Source organism: Rhamphochromis sp. 'chilingali' (genome assembly GCF_963969265.1).
Source record: "Rhamphochromis sp. 'chilingali' genome assembly, chromosome: 7".
Classification (NCBI taxonomy): domain Eukaryota; kingdom Metazoa; phylum Chordata; class Actinopteri; order Cichliformes; family Cichlidae; genus Rhamphochromis; species Rhamphochromis sp. 'chilingali'.
Genome location: NC_137934.1, coordinates 32,136,544 through 32,154,636, shown reverse-complemented (window position 1 = coordinate 32,154,636; position 18,093 = coordinate 32,136,544). Strand labels below are relative to the sequence as shown.

General features: G+C 41.1%; 2 protein-coding genes across 2 annotated transcripts in view; one reads left to right on the top strand and one right to left on the bottom strand.

The window, feature by feature from the left end:
- LOC308399117 (uncharacterized protein) overlaps positions 1–18,093 on the bottom strand; it is a 198,574-nt gene that overhangs the window by 130,061 nt on the left and 50,420 nt on the right. The window lies entirely within an intron of this gene.
- Positions 14,616–15,829, top strand: LOC308399768 (uncharacterized protein). Its single transcript, XM_080887202.1, has 2 exons — positions 14,616–15,092; positions 15,347–15,829. The coding sequence occupies exons 1-2, from the start codon at positions 14,887–14,889 to the stop codon at positions 15,687–15,689; spliced, it is 549 nt and encodes a 182-aa protein (XP_080743328.1). The 5' UTR covers positions 14,616–14,886; the 3' UTR covers positions 15,690–15,829.

Below are 18,093 nucleotides of genomic sequence, written 5' to 3'. Positions count from 1 at the left end.
GATCACAAGACCATTACAGCCAACTTTGAACCTCTTTGAGTGTGTATAGTTGTTGACACATTCACACAGGTCATCTATCATAATGAACAGCCCAGAGTCACACAGTACCCACATGTGGCTCAGTTAAGCTGCAGGAGAGCTTGCTCAGTATTTTGCAAAAACAGGTTTTCTGTATGTTTGTTGTGAACAAGTCATGTCTGATGATGTAAAATGACAAGATGCCACAAAAGCTATAAGAATGGGATCTTCAGTATCTATGAATCATTGGTGGATATGACCAGATATGAACAGGATATTCTGTTTTCACTGACAAGCGTTTGGTTGAAACATTACGGCACTGAGAAATTGGCAGCTGAGACAAAGTCAAGGGTAGCAACTGGTAGCTGGACATCTTCTACTTTAAAGCTGAAGTAACTATTGGTTTTGTCTATCGATGATTTGTCACATAAAAAAAATACTAGAGTACTGACCATGATCAGCAAAGACTCTGTAAGTCTCTTCATTCACGGCAAAACCATGGCTCATCAGTAGGGTTGCTGTGGAGAGAATCAGGGCCCAGAGCCAAGGTTTCCAGAGCAAACAGCCTCATATAGCTGCTCCCCATCACTGCCTATTCATCCCTCTGCATCCCACCTGACAGAGAGAGTGAGAGAGAGAGAGAAGCACAGACCAGGCACAGAGGCACAGAGAGGCACTTGGCAGTGAATCCAGGCCTTGCTGGGTTCGGTTGAACAGCTGTGTCTAATAAAGTGTCTCGCCTCAAAGAAAAACGGGGGGGGAAACGGAGTACTTCACAACAATCCAACACTAAGAGAAAGGCAGCAGAGGAGGAAGAGGGGGATGGATGATGAAGAGATTTTGATAAAAGCTTAAATGACAGGGGGATAAGGTACAATGAGTCCACTGATTGGTGGATACTCAGGTTTAAGAGCAGACTGTTTGATTTGAAGAGGATCCGCCTGTGCCTGTTTAGATCGATAGCACATTGAAAGTCCTTCCAAACTGCATCTGTCCCTCATGCGTCGTGTACCGAGACTGTAGCATTTGTCGCAGAAAGCAGTGTGCTGCTGAAGGTGGATCCTTTTAAGCCACAGATCACCGCAATGAAGAGCTCTACATGCTGTAAAAAAAGGTTTTTAATCTGCTGTGTGTAAAATGCAGATCCATACAAACATGTGCGTTTGTATTCTGTATTCGCCTTTTAATGCAGAAGTATGCTGGTGGTGGGCCCTGTATCTCAGAAGGTCATACTGACATGGATGAAGACAACAAAGGATGCCAGACGGAAAATTGTTATAATGAACATATTAATAACATTAAACATAAAAATCATCTCAATGTAAAAAAAGTAACCTATATATTGCCTAAAGCCAGTGCTGGACTGGGAAAAGAGGCATTTAAACATACAAATCTTTCTGTGTGGAATAGCTGCAAAATCAACCTGCTCTCCTTGGAAACTGGAACCTGCTAAATAAATTCAAGGTAATTATTAATGGTTTGTATGTTACTTCGTTCTATATACAAAAAAAGTCCCCACCTGACCCTTTCAGAACAAGCATATCTTTTTTATGTATGATAGAATTTCTGTAATTAATGAAAGTATGGACAAAAAGCCTTATAGTTAGAAACTATGAATCTTACAAATGTGGTTTGTATCATCAGCCTATAGGAAGTACTGTATAAAGACATAAAATATGTTACATTTGACCTCTGACCTCTCATTCAATAGATTGATCTGAAGGTATAATAAGGTTATATCGCGAGCTATTTAAAATGTTTCTTACGGCCATAGCTTGTATTGTAACATATTGGCATATAGCGAATGTTATATAGGGATTCTAAATATCACCTTACTTTGGATGTTCGACCTCTTCTTCAAGGTCAAAGGTCAAACTTTCGTGAAATGTCTCTTATCTTTAAAACTGATTTAAACTGCTGCCTTTGCCTTTGTTTGTATTGGCCACATGTAGGACATGATGCTGGTGTTCGGGGCCACTACCAGCTCCACCACCATCATCAAGTTTGCTGACGACACCGTCGTGGTGGGCCTGATCTCTGATAACAACGAGACGGCCTACCTGAAGGAGATTAGGAATCTGGAGAACTGGTGCCAGAGGAACAACCTCCTTCTAAACGTCAGTAAGACAAAGGAGCTGATAGTGGACTTCAGCACTAAGCAGGAGAGGAACTACCAGACCCCCGTCATCAACGAGTGCCCAGTGGAGAGAGTGGACAGCTTCAAATACCTCGGAGTTCACATCACGCAGGACCTGTCATGGTCCTGTCACATCAACACCGTGGTGAAAAAGGCCCGACAGCGTCTCTACCACCTCAGACGCTTGAGAGACTTCCAACTGCCCTCCAAGGTGCTCAGGAACTTTTACTCGTGCACCATAGAGAGCATCCTGACGGGAAACATCTTAACCTGGTTCGGGAACAGCACCATGCAGGACAGACGAGCTCTACAGAGGGTTGTGCGGTCAGCTGAGCGCACCATCCGCTCCGAGCTCCCTGACCTGCACTCAATCTACAGCAGGCGGTGCTGGACCAAGGCCAGGAAGATCGTGAAGGACCTCAGCCATCCCAACAACAGACTGTTCTCTCTGCTGAGGTCAGGAAAGCGATTCCGCTCCCTGAAGACCAACACAGAGAGACTGAGGAGGAGCTTCTTCCCGCAGGCGATACGGTCTCTCAATCACACCACCACACAGTACTGACCCACACATATGGTTCTTACACACACACTGGACTTTCTGGACATTGTTTTTGCACAACACTGGTCACTATATTCTTCATTTCCAGTTAATACTTGTACAGCTGCTGTTATTGTGTATATATTTATTTAGATTTAGATTTCTTCATACATTCTTATATAGTTCTATATTGTGTATTGTGTATTTTGTTGTACAGTTATTTTATTTTCAACTTTAATTTATATATTTTATCTTATTCCTTCCCAGTTAAATTTACCCTTCATTCTAATTTGTGTTGTACAGTTATTTCATTTTTAACCTTAATTTATATTTTATTCCTTCCTAGTTAAATTTACCCTTTTTAATTTTTCATATTTATTTCCTATCTTATTCATAGCCTTTTCCTTTTTTGTTTTCTTTAGGTCACGAGCAGTTGTCCAAGCATTTCACTACATATCGTACTGTGTATGACTGTGTACGTGACAAATAAAATTTGAATTTGAATTTGAATTTGAATTTGGGGATCCTAAATATCACATTGTAGCTTGCATCTATGTCACATATGACCTCTGACCTCACTTTTACATTTCGCATCTGCCTTTCTTTTACGTTGACCCCAAAATGCATTATATTGTTACAATAAGCTGCCTAATAAGTTACAAATATACTGGGCTATAATATTAAATAATATGATCAGGATATTCATGTCGAGTTATTTACAAATCAATACCTTCTTATAGTCATTAGATTTACAATTCTTTAATCATGGGTCACGTGATTTTTATGGGTTTGTTTTCCATTCAGGATGTTGCAGGGTGAGTTTACATAGATGGATGGGTCTGTCCCTCTTGCACAACATTGTAAATATCTTGTAAAAAGGCGCACTTGATTCTTTTCTACTCTTTTTATTTCTATTTCAAACAGCCAGTACAATTAATGCCTTCTGCCCCAATGCACAAGTCAAGAACACTGAATCTAGATTATTTCTATTCATCAATAGAAATAAATGGGCTGAGTTATATATTTCAATTAAAGACTCGTTATTTTATTATTCTTGACACAAGGACACACCATTGCTAGTATTTTTTTTCCTTTAAGACCCTGTGCACTGCTGGCCTTGTCATAACATCCCATTCTGAAATCATTTAGGCTTTTAACAGCCCTCCTGAAAGGCTACCATACCTTTATATATTTCCCCACAAATCAGACTTTGCCCAAATTTATCAAAACCCCCCCCAAAAAAACACAACAACAACAACTTTAAAACAAACTGGACGATTACTTGCTTGCTGTTCAACTCCCGGTCAAAGCATGCATGTTATATGTGTCCATTCCTGAAAGAATCTCTACACAAAGCACATACTAAAATCAAGCACACCTTAGCAAACATGTTTTACGATTACAGGTGGAGAAACCCAGAACAAAGTATGAAAAACACTCTTTCATTTTAAGGCAGACTGAGGGGTGGGGGGCATCTAGAGGAGAACAGCAGCACGATGGCCTTGAGAAAATGGATCCTCGCTTCCCAACACCTTTGTTTGTCTCAGAGTGCCACAAGAGAGCCCTGCATGTGTACATGTGTATGCGTGTGTGTGTGTGGTTGGGGGGAGAGTACGTGGGGAGTGGGGGGATGCTGGGCTGTGTGACAGAGTCTCTCTCTGCATTAATTGCTTAAATTGAAGCGCTGCCACGTCTCTCTGAGAGACGCTTTGATATGATAATGGAAGCCTTCTCAGCACAGGAGAGGCCTGCTTTGTGTGTGCGTGTGTGTATGTGTGCGTGTTTGTGTGTACGTGTGCGGATGGTAATTTAGTGGCATGCACCTGCCAGCACGCCACTGTCTCCTGTCGCCATCAACACAGCCAAGGAGACAGGCAGAGTCAGACAAACAGATTCAGGGAGAGGGAAGGCACAGCCATGTTGATCGGGTTTGGGAAAAGATGGTGAGAGGGATGAAAACTGAGGGCTTGAAAATGGCAGCGTGTCTCTGCGCTGCATGCTGCCTACAGATGGTCGACAAACGAAAGGAAAACCTTTTAGAAGAACGATGCTCCCTCCATCCCTCTGGTAAAGTTCCAGAAACTTGTAGGCTCTTTAAAAATGTCACTGATGCTCGCTTGTCCTCCATAACAACTACTACTTTGATCATTTTATTACTAATTTTATTATTAATCTTCAAATCTAACACTTCTTGATGTGTCTGGTTTTAAACACAAGACAAATTTTTGTTAATCTTATTTAGTTTAGTTAATCTTACTGGCTGCCACAGAAATAAATGTGATGTTTATGGTTGTAGGAAATCGTATTACTAAGATACAAAGTGATATTAGCTTGTCTGGATCAAAAAACAATCAGGTACCAGTTGCAATGATCCTTGACTAGATTTCTAAAGTAATAGACAGTAAAGTCAGTTCTAATATTTTAAGAATTAACATTTAAAATTTTTCTTGTAACAAGCAGTGAACTGTGTGTATTCTTTGTGTTTTTATCTGCTTTAATGTCCTGTAATTCCACTTCGATGTGTCATTCCCACAGTTAATGATCCAGTCCTACCCAAACTAGTTAAAGTCAACCTTGTTCATCATGCGTCATGGTCACTGGCGCGTCAATGAAATAACGGTTCCTCTGGTGATGTCACAGGTCAGAGGGGGTGCCATTAAAACACTGGCATACCCATGGCAACACTGAATTCGCTGCCATGGTGGTAGTCGTGGTAGCTGTGAGAGATGGTTTACTGGAAAGGAAGTGAGTGTGTGTGTGTGTGTGTGTGTGTGTGTGTGTGTGTGTGTGTGTGTGTGTGTGTGTGTGTGTGTGTGTGTGTGTGTGTGTGTTGAGTCAGGCTTTACCCAGAAACCCCTGCAGCTCCAGGAGGAGAAAGGAAGCACTGTGTTCCAAGCTCTGACACACACACACACGCATCCTGGTTACTTGCTAAGCCAGCTGACCTTTACACAGGCCGCCCACAGATGACCAGTCCACCACCATGTGATGCAGTAGGTGGCCAAATCTACTAGACACATACACAACCCCTGAGCTCACACATAATCATATCAAAGCTATTTTAGATGGCAAACATATCTCAGGATCTTGTGAGCTATTTTAAAAACTCTGTAGTGCACTTAGAAAATGATTTGGAACTATTATTTAAAAGATGGACGTAGCCGCCGTGACTTCACCCAGACGCTCAGTATGTGAAGTCCCAAATTGAAGTGTTGTTTGAAGCATCATATCTTGCTTTATCATCTATTTTACTTTACATGGAACCATAATTCACTAAATGAAACCCATGCTTTATCGAAGCAGATTTGAGTCTAGCATTTAAGATCACAAATTCATCATTAGAGTGCTTATTGAAGTAATAAATTACGTGAGCAGTGGGATAATTTTTCCCTAGCCTTTTATACAAATAATTCTTATCGCACCCTGGGCAGTTGTCCCTCTGCTGGACATGCTGGACATGGCTTTACTTTTCACATTGGGAGGTTTTGTCCATCTTTTATACGGTTTTATTCCACATTGACTTCAATAGAGCAGACCAGAGCAGAGAGTATTTAGTATTTAGTATTAGTATTTATTTATTTATTGTCATTGTCAAGAACAATGAAATTGCGTTTGGGGCTTCCATACAACCCAAAAAAAAAAAAAAAAGCCAGTGATTACATACAATGATGTTATTAAACTCTTGCTTTTGACATGGTATGGTAGCTACATGTTACAGGTTTGTAACCATAACGAATAATTTATGCTAAATTTGAGCAAGTATTACCTGGTAGTCTGTGACATAATAAAGTGTAAACTTTATAGCTCATCATAGGTTGTTAAACGTTTTTCAAAGTTTGGCAGGATTTTGTTGTAGTGCTAAAACATGCAAAAAAAATTATGGTTGTCTCCAAAACTAGAGCGGTTATTTAGCCCCATCTTTCTATTTTTTAAGTTTAAAATAAAAAGACAAAGAAAAACAATCTAAAGACCGCAATGAAAGAAAACAACGCAACACTTAACACTTAACAACACTTGGTAAAGTGCTTTCATAAAGGTGGAGGGGGCAGAGCCTCAGTATCCTGTTCCTTCCTGGAGATGACATAAGTGGTACCAACTGTTGTCTTCTGCTGTGCATTCAGAGATGCTCTTCTGCATACCTTGCTTGTAAGGTTGGCTGGAGGAGTTACTGGATTACTTGAACAACAGTGCTAAAATCACCTTTCTTTCCCATTGTGATGCTCAGTTTGAATAATAGCAGGTTGTCCTGACCATGTCCATGTGCAGATTTGCTGGCAAATGACTGACTCATTAGGCAACCGCATTAACAACCATTTGAGCAGGTGTATCTGTGAATTACAACGGCAAAAGCTATCCTTTGAATTTTGAACCTTATTTTATTATGAATAAGCTTTGGGAGTTAAAGTAAGGAGCTGTGAGGAAAGAAGTGAGGCTTTGGATTTTGTGCTCTTGAGCTTACAGTTTGAGAGCAGTCTGTGGAGCTGGGAGAGTCAGTCAGAAAATCAGTGTTTTCTACAAACACTGGGTCTGACTGAACTATCACACACTATTAATAGACTCTGGGCAGTGTCACAAAGAGTTGCTCCTCTTGTTCACACTGTATGTGTGTCTTTAGTGCATGTGTGTTCATCTTTCGCCTGATGCCAAAGGCCCCATTCCCATCCCTTGATCTGGAACAATGTGCTTCAGTCAGAGAGAGAGAGAGAGAGAGAGACAGAGCCGCCTTAGAAACTGGGTGCCCTGAACGCACACACAGACACACAGCGCACACACACACTTCCCAGCCAGTTTCAACCCACTCCTAACCCACTACCACTCTTCCATTCAAACACAAAAAAGCTAAATATGAATATATGATTCCAGTTAGTTATATAATAAATGCAGCCTCACACACAGATTGTAACACCATGTTCCAACACTCGCTGACACATTTCTACAGCACACGGTCCCATGAATAATAAGTGTCCAACTATGCCAGAGGTCACATCCACGCTCCACTCCCCACAGCTTTCCCAACCAATCTCCTCATTAGGGAAATGTTTGTCCCAGTTGGGAAGGTGGGAAGGGTGAGAAACAGCAAATGAAAAAAGACAGGGAGGGCACTGAAGAGTTAGAGACTTCAATGAGTAATTGCAGCTGCCTACTTTCTTGCCAAATTTTGTCACTTCAAGCTTCCACAAGAGGTTATAGACTTTTAAGCAGTGAGAAAGAAATCTCATGAAAATTCAAGTTCTCTCCCACACAAAGACTACAACTGTGGTTAACAAGTCTTATTTCTAAGGCGCACCATGTTTGTGCTCAGTCATATTCATCACAACCACGCAGCCACACACACAAACAAACTGACAGTCAGCAGTTTGCAGTGTGCTCGCAAAATTGGGGTGAGCTTGGCAAAAAAGTGTTTACCTTTCAGAATACAGCAGAGCCAAATGCAGGAATGAAAACACTTTAAAAGCTTGTATGGATGCACGCATCATTTGCATTTTCGCAATTTCAAAGTAAACAATTTAATGAAAGTGTTATTCATGAGTCTTCATCTTTAGGTGGATGGGAGCAGTTCGTGAGTTGTAAAAGTCGTACAGAAATGCTGGTCTGCTGTCCTCAGAGAAGGGAACAAACAAAGGAAGGATTTTGTCCACCCATTCTTGTGAATACTTAGCTATTTAGATGACTTTATTGGGGGGTGGGGGGGCTCTTCTGGGTCAGTAAAATAAAGCCAGTGCAAAAGGGCGTTATATCTGTACAGCAGTCTATGGGAAAATGCCGCTCTGTCTTGATTGTCCTGCTGAGTTCATGTGCTCAGTCAGGGATGGGAATTAACAAGAATTGAGTGATACCGATTCCATTATTGATGTCACTTATCAATTCAATGCCTTATCGATTCTCACTGGCTCCGCTTTCAGAGTCACCACCACCACTAAGCAGCATATCAAAGTATTATATTAGTGCAAATTGACTGCATGCTCTGTGGTCCAAAGTTTGTGCACGTTGGAAGTATTTGCCCTCTTCGCTGTGAACAGTGTTGGGCTCGTTCCTCTAAAAAAAAAATTGTTATTGTTACACATATTACACAGAACACCTTTCTTACAAGTAAGTAAAAGTTGTTACTTAATTACTCCCAGGAAAATATACTACTCATTACCTTGCTTTAACATTGCTGTTACTTGAGGACACCTAACCTAATGAGGACACACATATGATCATGCTGTCAGTATTACACAAAGTAACTCTGAGTAGAGCACAAGGCTAACAGCACAAAGCAAAGTTGAAAACCAGCACAAAGAGACTTCAAAGCAGTTGCCACAGTCATGCTACTAAACACAGATAGAAACGAAGGCTACTGCCTGACTTCTCATCACTTTGTCACCTCTTTAAGTTCAGGGTCTGGCTGCTGGGCATTCACTCAACTTTGACATCACTCTGGGTTCTTTGTGGGAGCATTATACTGTATAGCTTTATACTGTAAGGTAAAGACCCTACAATAATACAAAGAAAACCCCCAAAATCAGATGGCCTCACCTTTCTCCTTTTAACAGGAAGAAACCTCCAACAGAACCAGGCTCAGTGTGGGGCTGCCATTTGCCATGACCGGTCAGGAGTCAGTTGACTCACTAAACAAGATTAAAGCAACTCAGGTTTTTAATGCAATTAGTAGATAACACCAACCTCTCATCTAATTCTCATTTTCCTTCTGACTCCAAATAAACACCATGGTGGCATCTAATATGTTATAATTGAGGATTCAAAGGTAGGTGATGTCACAGTGACAAGTGTCATCATTTATAAACAGTCTACGGTCTGAAGGCATAGTAACCACAGATGACATCGACTGACCTGCAATCAACCAGCTCAAACTTGGACTATGGTTGCAAATGTGAATATCTGCTAGTTTTCATAGACTTTTAAGATAGAATAAAAATATTTGGGTTGTGGATCATTGTTCAGCTCAGTAAGCAACATGACAGATGAAGAATTAGTGAACAATTAGTCTACTAAGAACTTGATCAATAAGGAAATAATAATTAGTTGCAGCATTTTACTACAGGTGCTACAAGGATTCAGTGGCTAACAACTGACTGATATGAGTGATGAAGATGTACAAGAAGATAGCTTTATCTCTAGTGGACATATACACACACGGACACACTGAAGAAAAAAGAAACTTCTGTGCCAGAGGTTCCTGTTTCCACTGAATGAATGAAAGTCTTTGTTCTCGCTGGCTCACAGCCCTCTTCATGCCCCGCTGCTGACTGGCAGATTGGAAGTAACAAATTGCTGCGTTCCCAGAATGATAATTAGCAAAGCCATGAAGGCGGTTTTGTTTAAAGGGACGTAATGAAGCCAAACTTTCTAGTCACCTCACTGACTTCTGATACCCTTAAACTTCACAAATAAAACTTCACTTCGGACTGAAACTTTGGCTTTTGTTGTCAAGTATAAAATGCATACAGATCTGTCAGTTATCTCTCATGCTGCCCTTCAGTAAATCACCAACATCTACTGTGAACCACGGGCCAAAAAGGTGTAGGATTGTTTTAAGTCCCCTAAAACCTTCCATTGATGTATTTTAGTGAATTTCCCATCCACACACACACACACACACACACACACACACACACACACACACACACACACACACACACACACGTATCGTCTTAGGTGTGATGAAAACAGAACTTGGTGGCTTTTTAATAATCAAGTCTCTACAGCGAACAGTCTCCTCCCCTCTCTCGGCTGCATTTAGCACAGCTTCAGCATCTCCATCAACAAGTCAATAGAGCCTCTGGCTCACCGAGACATTAGCTAGGAAGCTATGGAGGTGAGCAGGGCTTATTATAAGCCTCTTAGTGATTCTGCAGGAGGTGAAGAAATGGTCTCTGTAAGGGGAATCAATCCTCGGGTAATTACCTAGCCACACTGCAGACTGCTGAGGAGGAGCAGGACTGGGATGGGGCTGTGAAGGCTAGCGAGCTCCAGTTCAATAAGAGCCTTTAAGGAGAAGCCATTGTCTCAGACTTAAGAGAGGGGAGCAGACTGATAATGATAATGATGACGACGACGATGATGATGATAAATACACAGCCAGTAATCAAGTGGTGTTTGACGGACACAAGTGCACAGCAGGGCTCATCAGAGTTTAGTTGCACGCGGGCAGGCGATCTATAATCCATCCAGCTTCCATCCAGTTGGACTCGCTATCCCAGCACACACTCGACAGACCAGCAGGAAAACAGAGATGAAACGCACATTATCAACCACTTCCAAAAAGTCACACTTCCGCAGTCCAAAATGTTACGTTTCAGTGACACACTGGAGGTATTTTGAGGCAAAGAACTGAAAATGAGAAAAAGATCCAGGTATTCATGTCAAACTTAAGATGTAATATCTCTTTTTCTGTTGTGTCGTTTCATTTCAGACAGTTTTTTAAAGCAAAGAATTAAATCGAAGTTCAAAAAAATCTACAGCAGAGCATGGATGGATGGATGAATTGTCTCAGTTCCTCAAAAGGCAATTCTATTTGTCAATGCAACACCCCTGCATTGGATGCTCCAAAGAGCCTGTACTCAGACAGAGTGCCCCCAAGAGGCAAGAGTTACCAAAGAACTGCATCCTTCCCCATAGTTTTAGCATTTCTCTTCACAGATTATCTCTGATGTATTTTGGGACCAAGAAGTGGTCTCTCTCGAGATTAAATAGTTTCATATATCTCACTTTACTGACTGTTAGTCGCAGTCAGTAAAATAACATATTTCACCCTCCATTTGAAGACTTGATTCTGATTCATGGTATTATTCAATGCTATCTGCTATTTTTCCTGATTACAGTTTTTTCTGAATGCTTAAACCCTAACTGTGATTCCTGTAGCACAATCTCTAAAACTATTCAGACTTATAGCAAAACCACTCACTGAGTTTGCAAAACTAAAAGCACAAAAACTGCTTTGCACTCAGTTTGCAATTTTGTAACACACACTTTGCAAAACTGTAGGCACAATTCACTGCACAACACTCAATTACCAAATTTCCAACACACTCCTAGCAAAAGTATACACATGTATGGCTATCATTAACACTAATTTGCCAACTGTCTGGCACACTTTCACATGTGAAAACTTTTTTAGATAATCAGTTCACTTTGCAATCAGCCTAAGCACTATAATACAGGTAAGCTGTGTGTGTGGAGTACAATGGAGGGAGCAGAAAGAGTGAGAAGTAGAGGAGGCCGAGGAAGAGGACGTGGAGGTGAAGAAGTAGGATGAAGAGGACGACAAGGACAAGGAGGAGCAAGAGGAAGACGAGGAGGGGGCAGAGGAAGATGAGGAGGGGGGAGAGGAAGGGTAGGAAGAGTAAGAAATAGAATTGCTGATGACATCAGAGCTACAATAGTGGACCATGTAATCAACCGTGGAATGACCCTGAGGGTAGCTGGCCAACGGGTCCAGCCTAACTCGAGCCGCTACACTGTAGCAAGTACCATAAGGACATCTTGAAATGAGAATCGGTTAGTACAGTCACTTCGCACAAAGATTTGTAGCACTGCCATATGCCAATGAGAAACACACCAATACCATTGATGTAAAAATACTGAAATTGTTACTTTACAGAATTGCTAGATGACCAGATGCTGGGGGCAGAGGAAGCATGTTCACTGCAGACCACGTAACCCATATAGTCATTATGGTGATTGCAAATAATCCTATACTTGGAAATAAACACTTGTGTTTGTTTTGATGTGTTTGAATAAACACCAGTACTTGAAGTTTGGATCCCTCTATGCTTATGGATCTATGACAGAAGTATGAGCTCAAACTGACATAGCCTACCTTGTGCACAGAGAAAGCAAAAGCCAGATGTGTTTTGTATTCATACCATCGGTGTGCAGTTGGCGCATTGTGTGCTTAGTAGATGATGGCTTGTGTGTACTGTTTGATACGGAAACACCATTTTTACGAAGGTGTGAAGAGTTAATCTAGCTGTGTTCGCTTTTGCAAGAGAACTACAATGTTTTGATTATTGGGTGACAGGTTTTCTTATTTGTGTGAAGAGTTTTGCAAAATTAGCCAATAGTTACAAAAAATGTGCTTAAGCAATCAGAAAAAACTGTAAACAACTAATACAGTCATTTATTGAGAATAGCTATTAAGCACACACCCAGGCGGAAAGACACTCAGGCAGACAGGTTGGTTAGCACAGATAGAAAAGAAAGTTAGACAGGGAGACAGAAGGACGGAAAGACAAACACATAGCTGAAGCCTTGCTACTCTGACACCCGGGAAGCTATTTGCAACAACATACGCAGAGAGGGGATTTGAAAAAAAAAAAAGCTAAAAGAGAGAAACTAGATAAAGTAACAGCACTCTTTCATTTGAAATCAAGAGTTTAGAGGGCAGAGTTCAGCCATAAGTGGCGCGGCTATAACGCGGCGCAGAGGGGAAAAAAATTAATTTCACATTCTTTAATTTTCAGAATAAAATGGCCAGCCATTTCAGGTCGAATAATTGTTTGAACCAATGATTTTATCATTAATCCAACAGCGGCCCCCGAGAGCTGGGGGTCACACCGGAGGTTGATTAGGTACGAGGCTGCACAAAGAGCCCTCCAGTCGATGCCATTGAAAAGAAGCAAGTCATTTAGATTGTGAATTGGTCCCGGGGCTGCGAGGCTCGCTCCATTACAGGCCATTTTCAATTTCAGCCTCACAATAAACATCAAGCCGGGCCAAGGAAATTACAGCATCTTGGAGATGTAGCCGAACAGATAGGTGGGGTATGGACAAGATGACACGACTGGAGGGAGGCGAGGGGAGGGTAATGGTAAGGGCTGGAGTGAGAGAAAGAGCAGAGATTAGCCAGTGTGGAAAACGGAAAGACTGAGGGAGAGAGGGAAGGAAATTCCAAGCTTTACACACAGTGTGCGCATGTGCTCAAGAAACTAAAGAAAGTGGATCAGAGTCCAAAGAAACAGATGATCTTTTGTACTTTGCTGAACTAAATAATTACCTAAAGATCAAAATTAGACCAAGGCTGGACAAACACGGGGGGAAAAAGCTCATCAATAGCTGTTCCACTTGGTTCGTTAACATTAACAGCTCGTACCTTTACTCTCCTGTGAAGTCCAATTAATGTTGGATCACAGAAAACAAACAAGCACACTACAAAAAAATCACAATTTATCATGCCAACCAAGGACCTGACATCATTTAACCACCATAGTTTACTTTAATATCACACATTTCAAAAACACAAACACACAAAACACAGGAAGACGTAAAAAATAACTAATTTAATGTTGTCAAAGAAAAAAAATCAAAGAATACATAAGCTGGTTTTGAATATCTCCTCGGCTTCATAAATACAACCCCAAAACAAGGGTTTTGTACTGAGAATTCACAAGAACGAGTTTAATTAGTTTAATCTGTGCTCATGCCTCAGATCAATGAGCATAATTTCACTGCTTCTCTCCAACAATGCTCTTGTTTACTCATAGTACATAAAAATCCACATGAGACTGAACTTAATGACAAAATACATAATTTGACAAAAATTGCTTTGTCTGTGAACAGAAAAAAAACCCTCTCCGTACTGTTCTTCTCTTTTACCTTCTTTATCCACGCGGTGTGTAAGGTTTCGAATTAACAGCAGGACTGAAGAGGCTACACCTCTCTCACCCACCTAGTTATAAACCCATTGTGACACAGATAATTGCTTACTACATTTGAGAAAACCGGTGACCTTTAAACAAAAATGGTTCTTCCACCCAGATAACAAAAGAAGAAGAAGAAAAAAATCCAGTTTGTACTATTACAGTTTTTGCTCGTTGCTTGAACACTATAAACTCATGCTTAGACTAAAGTAACACAACTTGAAGCTTTTGTTACCATACCCCAAACACATGTACCCATACCTTAAACAAAAGTGCTGCTTTGCACTCTGGTTGCAATTATGCAACACACTTACTCCTTTATGCAACACACATGGTCCTGCATACTACACTCTATTTCATACATAAGACACTTCGTTCAAAAATTAAATTTCAGGGTGCCATTTGGAAAACACATGTATCCAAAATACAAAACACATCGGGTAATTGCAACCACTCAAATATACACCTGAAGGCACTTACTTGCAAAACTGAACACCAATTAGCCAACCACAAAAAGCCCTCAGTTTAGCCATTTCAAGAACTTTGCAAGCATGGATGGAGGGAGAGCAAGAGGAAGAGGAGGAGGAGGTCAAAGAGGCCATGCACGGACCCATATTTCTGATGATATAAGAGCAACTTTGGTGGACCATGTCATCAACCACGGCCTGACTATGAGGGAAGCTGGGCAGAGAGTCCACCCACATCTAAGCCGCTTCACAGTGGCATCTGTAATACGAACATTCCGACTAGAAAACAGGTCTGTCTTCACCTCCATACCTTCTGCTCTACTCAGATGGTTTTATAGCACTGTTCTACAGTATATCACATTACCATATCAAGTGTACGGGGTGCTAATGCTCCTTTTGCAGCCAAAGTGGTAGTTTCTGTGAAACATACCATGATTACTTATATTGAAGTACAGTGTTGTACAGTGGATGATACAGTATATACAGTGAAGTACTGTAAGAAAAATAAGCAAACCGATGACAATATGTGGTTGTATTTCTCTAGAATGACTCGAAGACCTTCTGGGGGAGGACGCCAACGCCTGTTCACACAACGGCAGGAACTTGCTGTTGTGGACCTAGTGAGGGCAGACAATGCCATCCGTCTCCACCAGCTACGACGGAAAATACTTGCAGACAGGCGAGTGTTCAGCAACATAGACCATGTGAGCATCACCACCATCAGACGCATCTTGGGTAAACACAGCATCACCATGAAGCAGCTCTACAGAGTCCCATTCGAGAGGAACAGTGACAGGGTCAAAGGACTTCGAGCTGAATATGTACGGGTACGTGTAACTGTCCCTTACATTTACAATAGAGTATTGGTGAAGTCCAGTAGCAGCTGAATATGTACCATATCAGTACCACATGGATCTATTCTGAGAGCTACACAGGTACCTGTGTGATGGGGTGAGGGTGCTGTATGTGTAGCACTGTAGTACAGTGATATGTTCCCCTTTTTTTCAGAGAATCTTGGCCATGGATGGAGCTGCACAGCCTCATGAATACATTTTCATTGATGAAGCTGGATTCGACCTGAGCAATGCGGCGACATTCAGGTGACAGCAATCCATGGATGGTTTTGACATGGAAGAGGATATTTTCCCCAGTGCCTAGCGGGAGAAGACATTGCTTGCGATGTTGATGAGGTCCTGTGGCCAGACCCCAACAGACGGCGGGATCCATGAGCCCACGTATGCACAATTGTCATGATTTTTTGTTTACAATATAGTGTTTTTTCTATTACTGTATTATGGGGGTTTTTTTGTTTTTGTTTTTTTTGCTTTATCTGAATTCATGGTACTGCAATGTACAATATTGAGTAGGTCTATTTGCTTTTTTGGTTGTTTGCAAATGTGTCTCCTGAAAATATGCCTTCTGAATGAACAATGGAAATCAAAGACTGCAGTGCTTTATATAAAGTAGACTAGTGTGTTCCTCCTGCTCTGTAAGTGTCATTTTGTCAACAGAGTTACATTTTGACAAAGGAATGTTAGGTTTTGATAGCAGAGTTTAGGTTTTGAGAGTAGAGTTTCAATTTGGTGCAGATGTGAATGGTATATTTCCCAGTGTTGTGTCATGTTTACTTGTGTTTAGGGTTTTGGCACAATGAGCAAAGTTTTGCAAAATGTGTTCAGGCAACGGGCAAAAACTGTAAGAAACCCCCTGTGCATGCAAACAGAGAGAATAAACTAATGTGCAAAGTATCTAGAAAACTACTCATGCCAGATCACGTTTCTTTGACAAAATGCTTTGTTTGTTTGTTTTTATTTTATTAACAAATATTAAATAAAATAATCAGTGATTTTTTTTTTATATATATATAATTTGACATTGGAGTGACGCCTTTCTCAGAAAGTAACACAGTCGACAAGGACATACTTTCTTGATGTTCCACTAATGAGTCATGGGTCAACCTGGAAACCAGTGTTTGCAGAATACATGCACGACTTCCCGCTCGAATGGAGGGATTAAAAAAAATAGTGACAAACAAATACATGTGATGTGTGTGGACTGATAAAAACATTAACTTCTTCAGTCAAGGCACAAAACCAGGTTTTCTATGTGGTTTTCTACCACCTTATGTTTGACTGGCACTCTTAATTACATCTCACTGCAGCCTTTTCTCCAGTGATCCTTTTACAGTTTTTTCTGAATGCTTAAACCCTAACTGTGATTCCTGTAGCACAATCTCTAAAACTATTCAGACTTATAGCAAAACCACTCACTGAGTTTGCAAAACTAAAAGCACAAAAACTGCTTTGCACTCAGTTTGCAATTTTGTAACACACACTTTGCAAAACTGTAGGCACAATTCACTGCACAACACTCAATTACCAAATTTCCAACACACTCCTAGCAAAAGTATACACATGTATGGCTATCATTAACACTAATTTGCCAACTGTCTGGCACACTTTCACATGTGAAAACTTTTTTAGATAATTAGTTCACTTTGCAATCAGCCTAAGCCCTATAATACAGGTAAGCTGTGTGTGCGGAGTACAATGGAGGGAGCAGAAAGAGTGAGAAGTAGAGGAAGCCGAGGAAGAGGACGTGGAGGTGAAGAAGTAGGATGAAGAGGACGACAAGGACAAGGAGGAGCAAGAGGAAGACGAGGAAGGGGGAGAGGAAGATGAGGAGGGGGGAGAGGAAGGGTAGGAAGAGTAAGAAATAGAATTGCTGATGACATCAGAGCTACAATAGTGGACCATGTAATCAACCGTGGAATGACCCTGAGGGTAGCTGGCCAACGGGTCCAGCCTAACTCGAGCCGCTACACTGTAGCAAGTACCATAAGGACATCTTGAAATGAGAATCGGTTAGTACAGTCACTTTGCACAAAGATTTGTAGCACTGCCATATGCCAATGAGAAACACACCAATACCATTGATGTAAAAATACTGAAATTGTTACTTTACAGAATTGCTAGATGACCAGATGCTGGGGCAGAGGAAGCATGTTCACTGCAGACCAAGTAACCCATATAGTCATTATGGCGATTGCAAATAATCCTATACTTGGAAATGAACACTTGTGTTTGTTTTGATGTGTTTGAATAAACACCAGAACTTGAAGTTTGGATCCCTCTATGCTTATGGATCTATGACAGAAGTATGAGCTCAAACTGACATAGCCTACCTTGTGCACAGAGAAAGCAAAAGCCAGATGTGTTTTGTATTCATACCATCAGTGTGTAGTTGGCGCATTGTGTGCTTAGTAGATGATGGCTTGTGTGTACTGTTTGA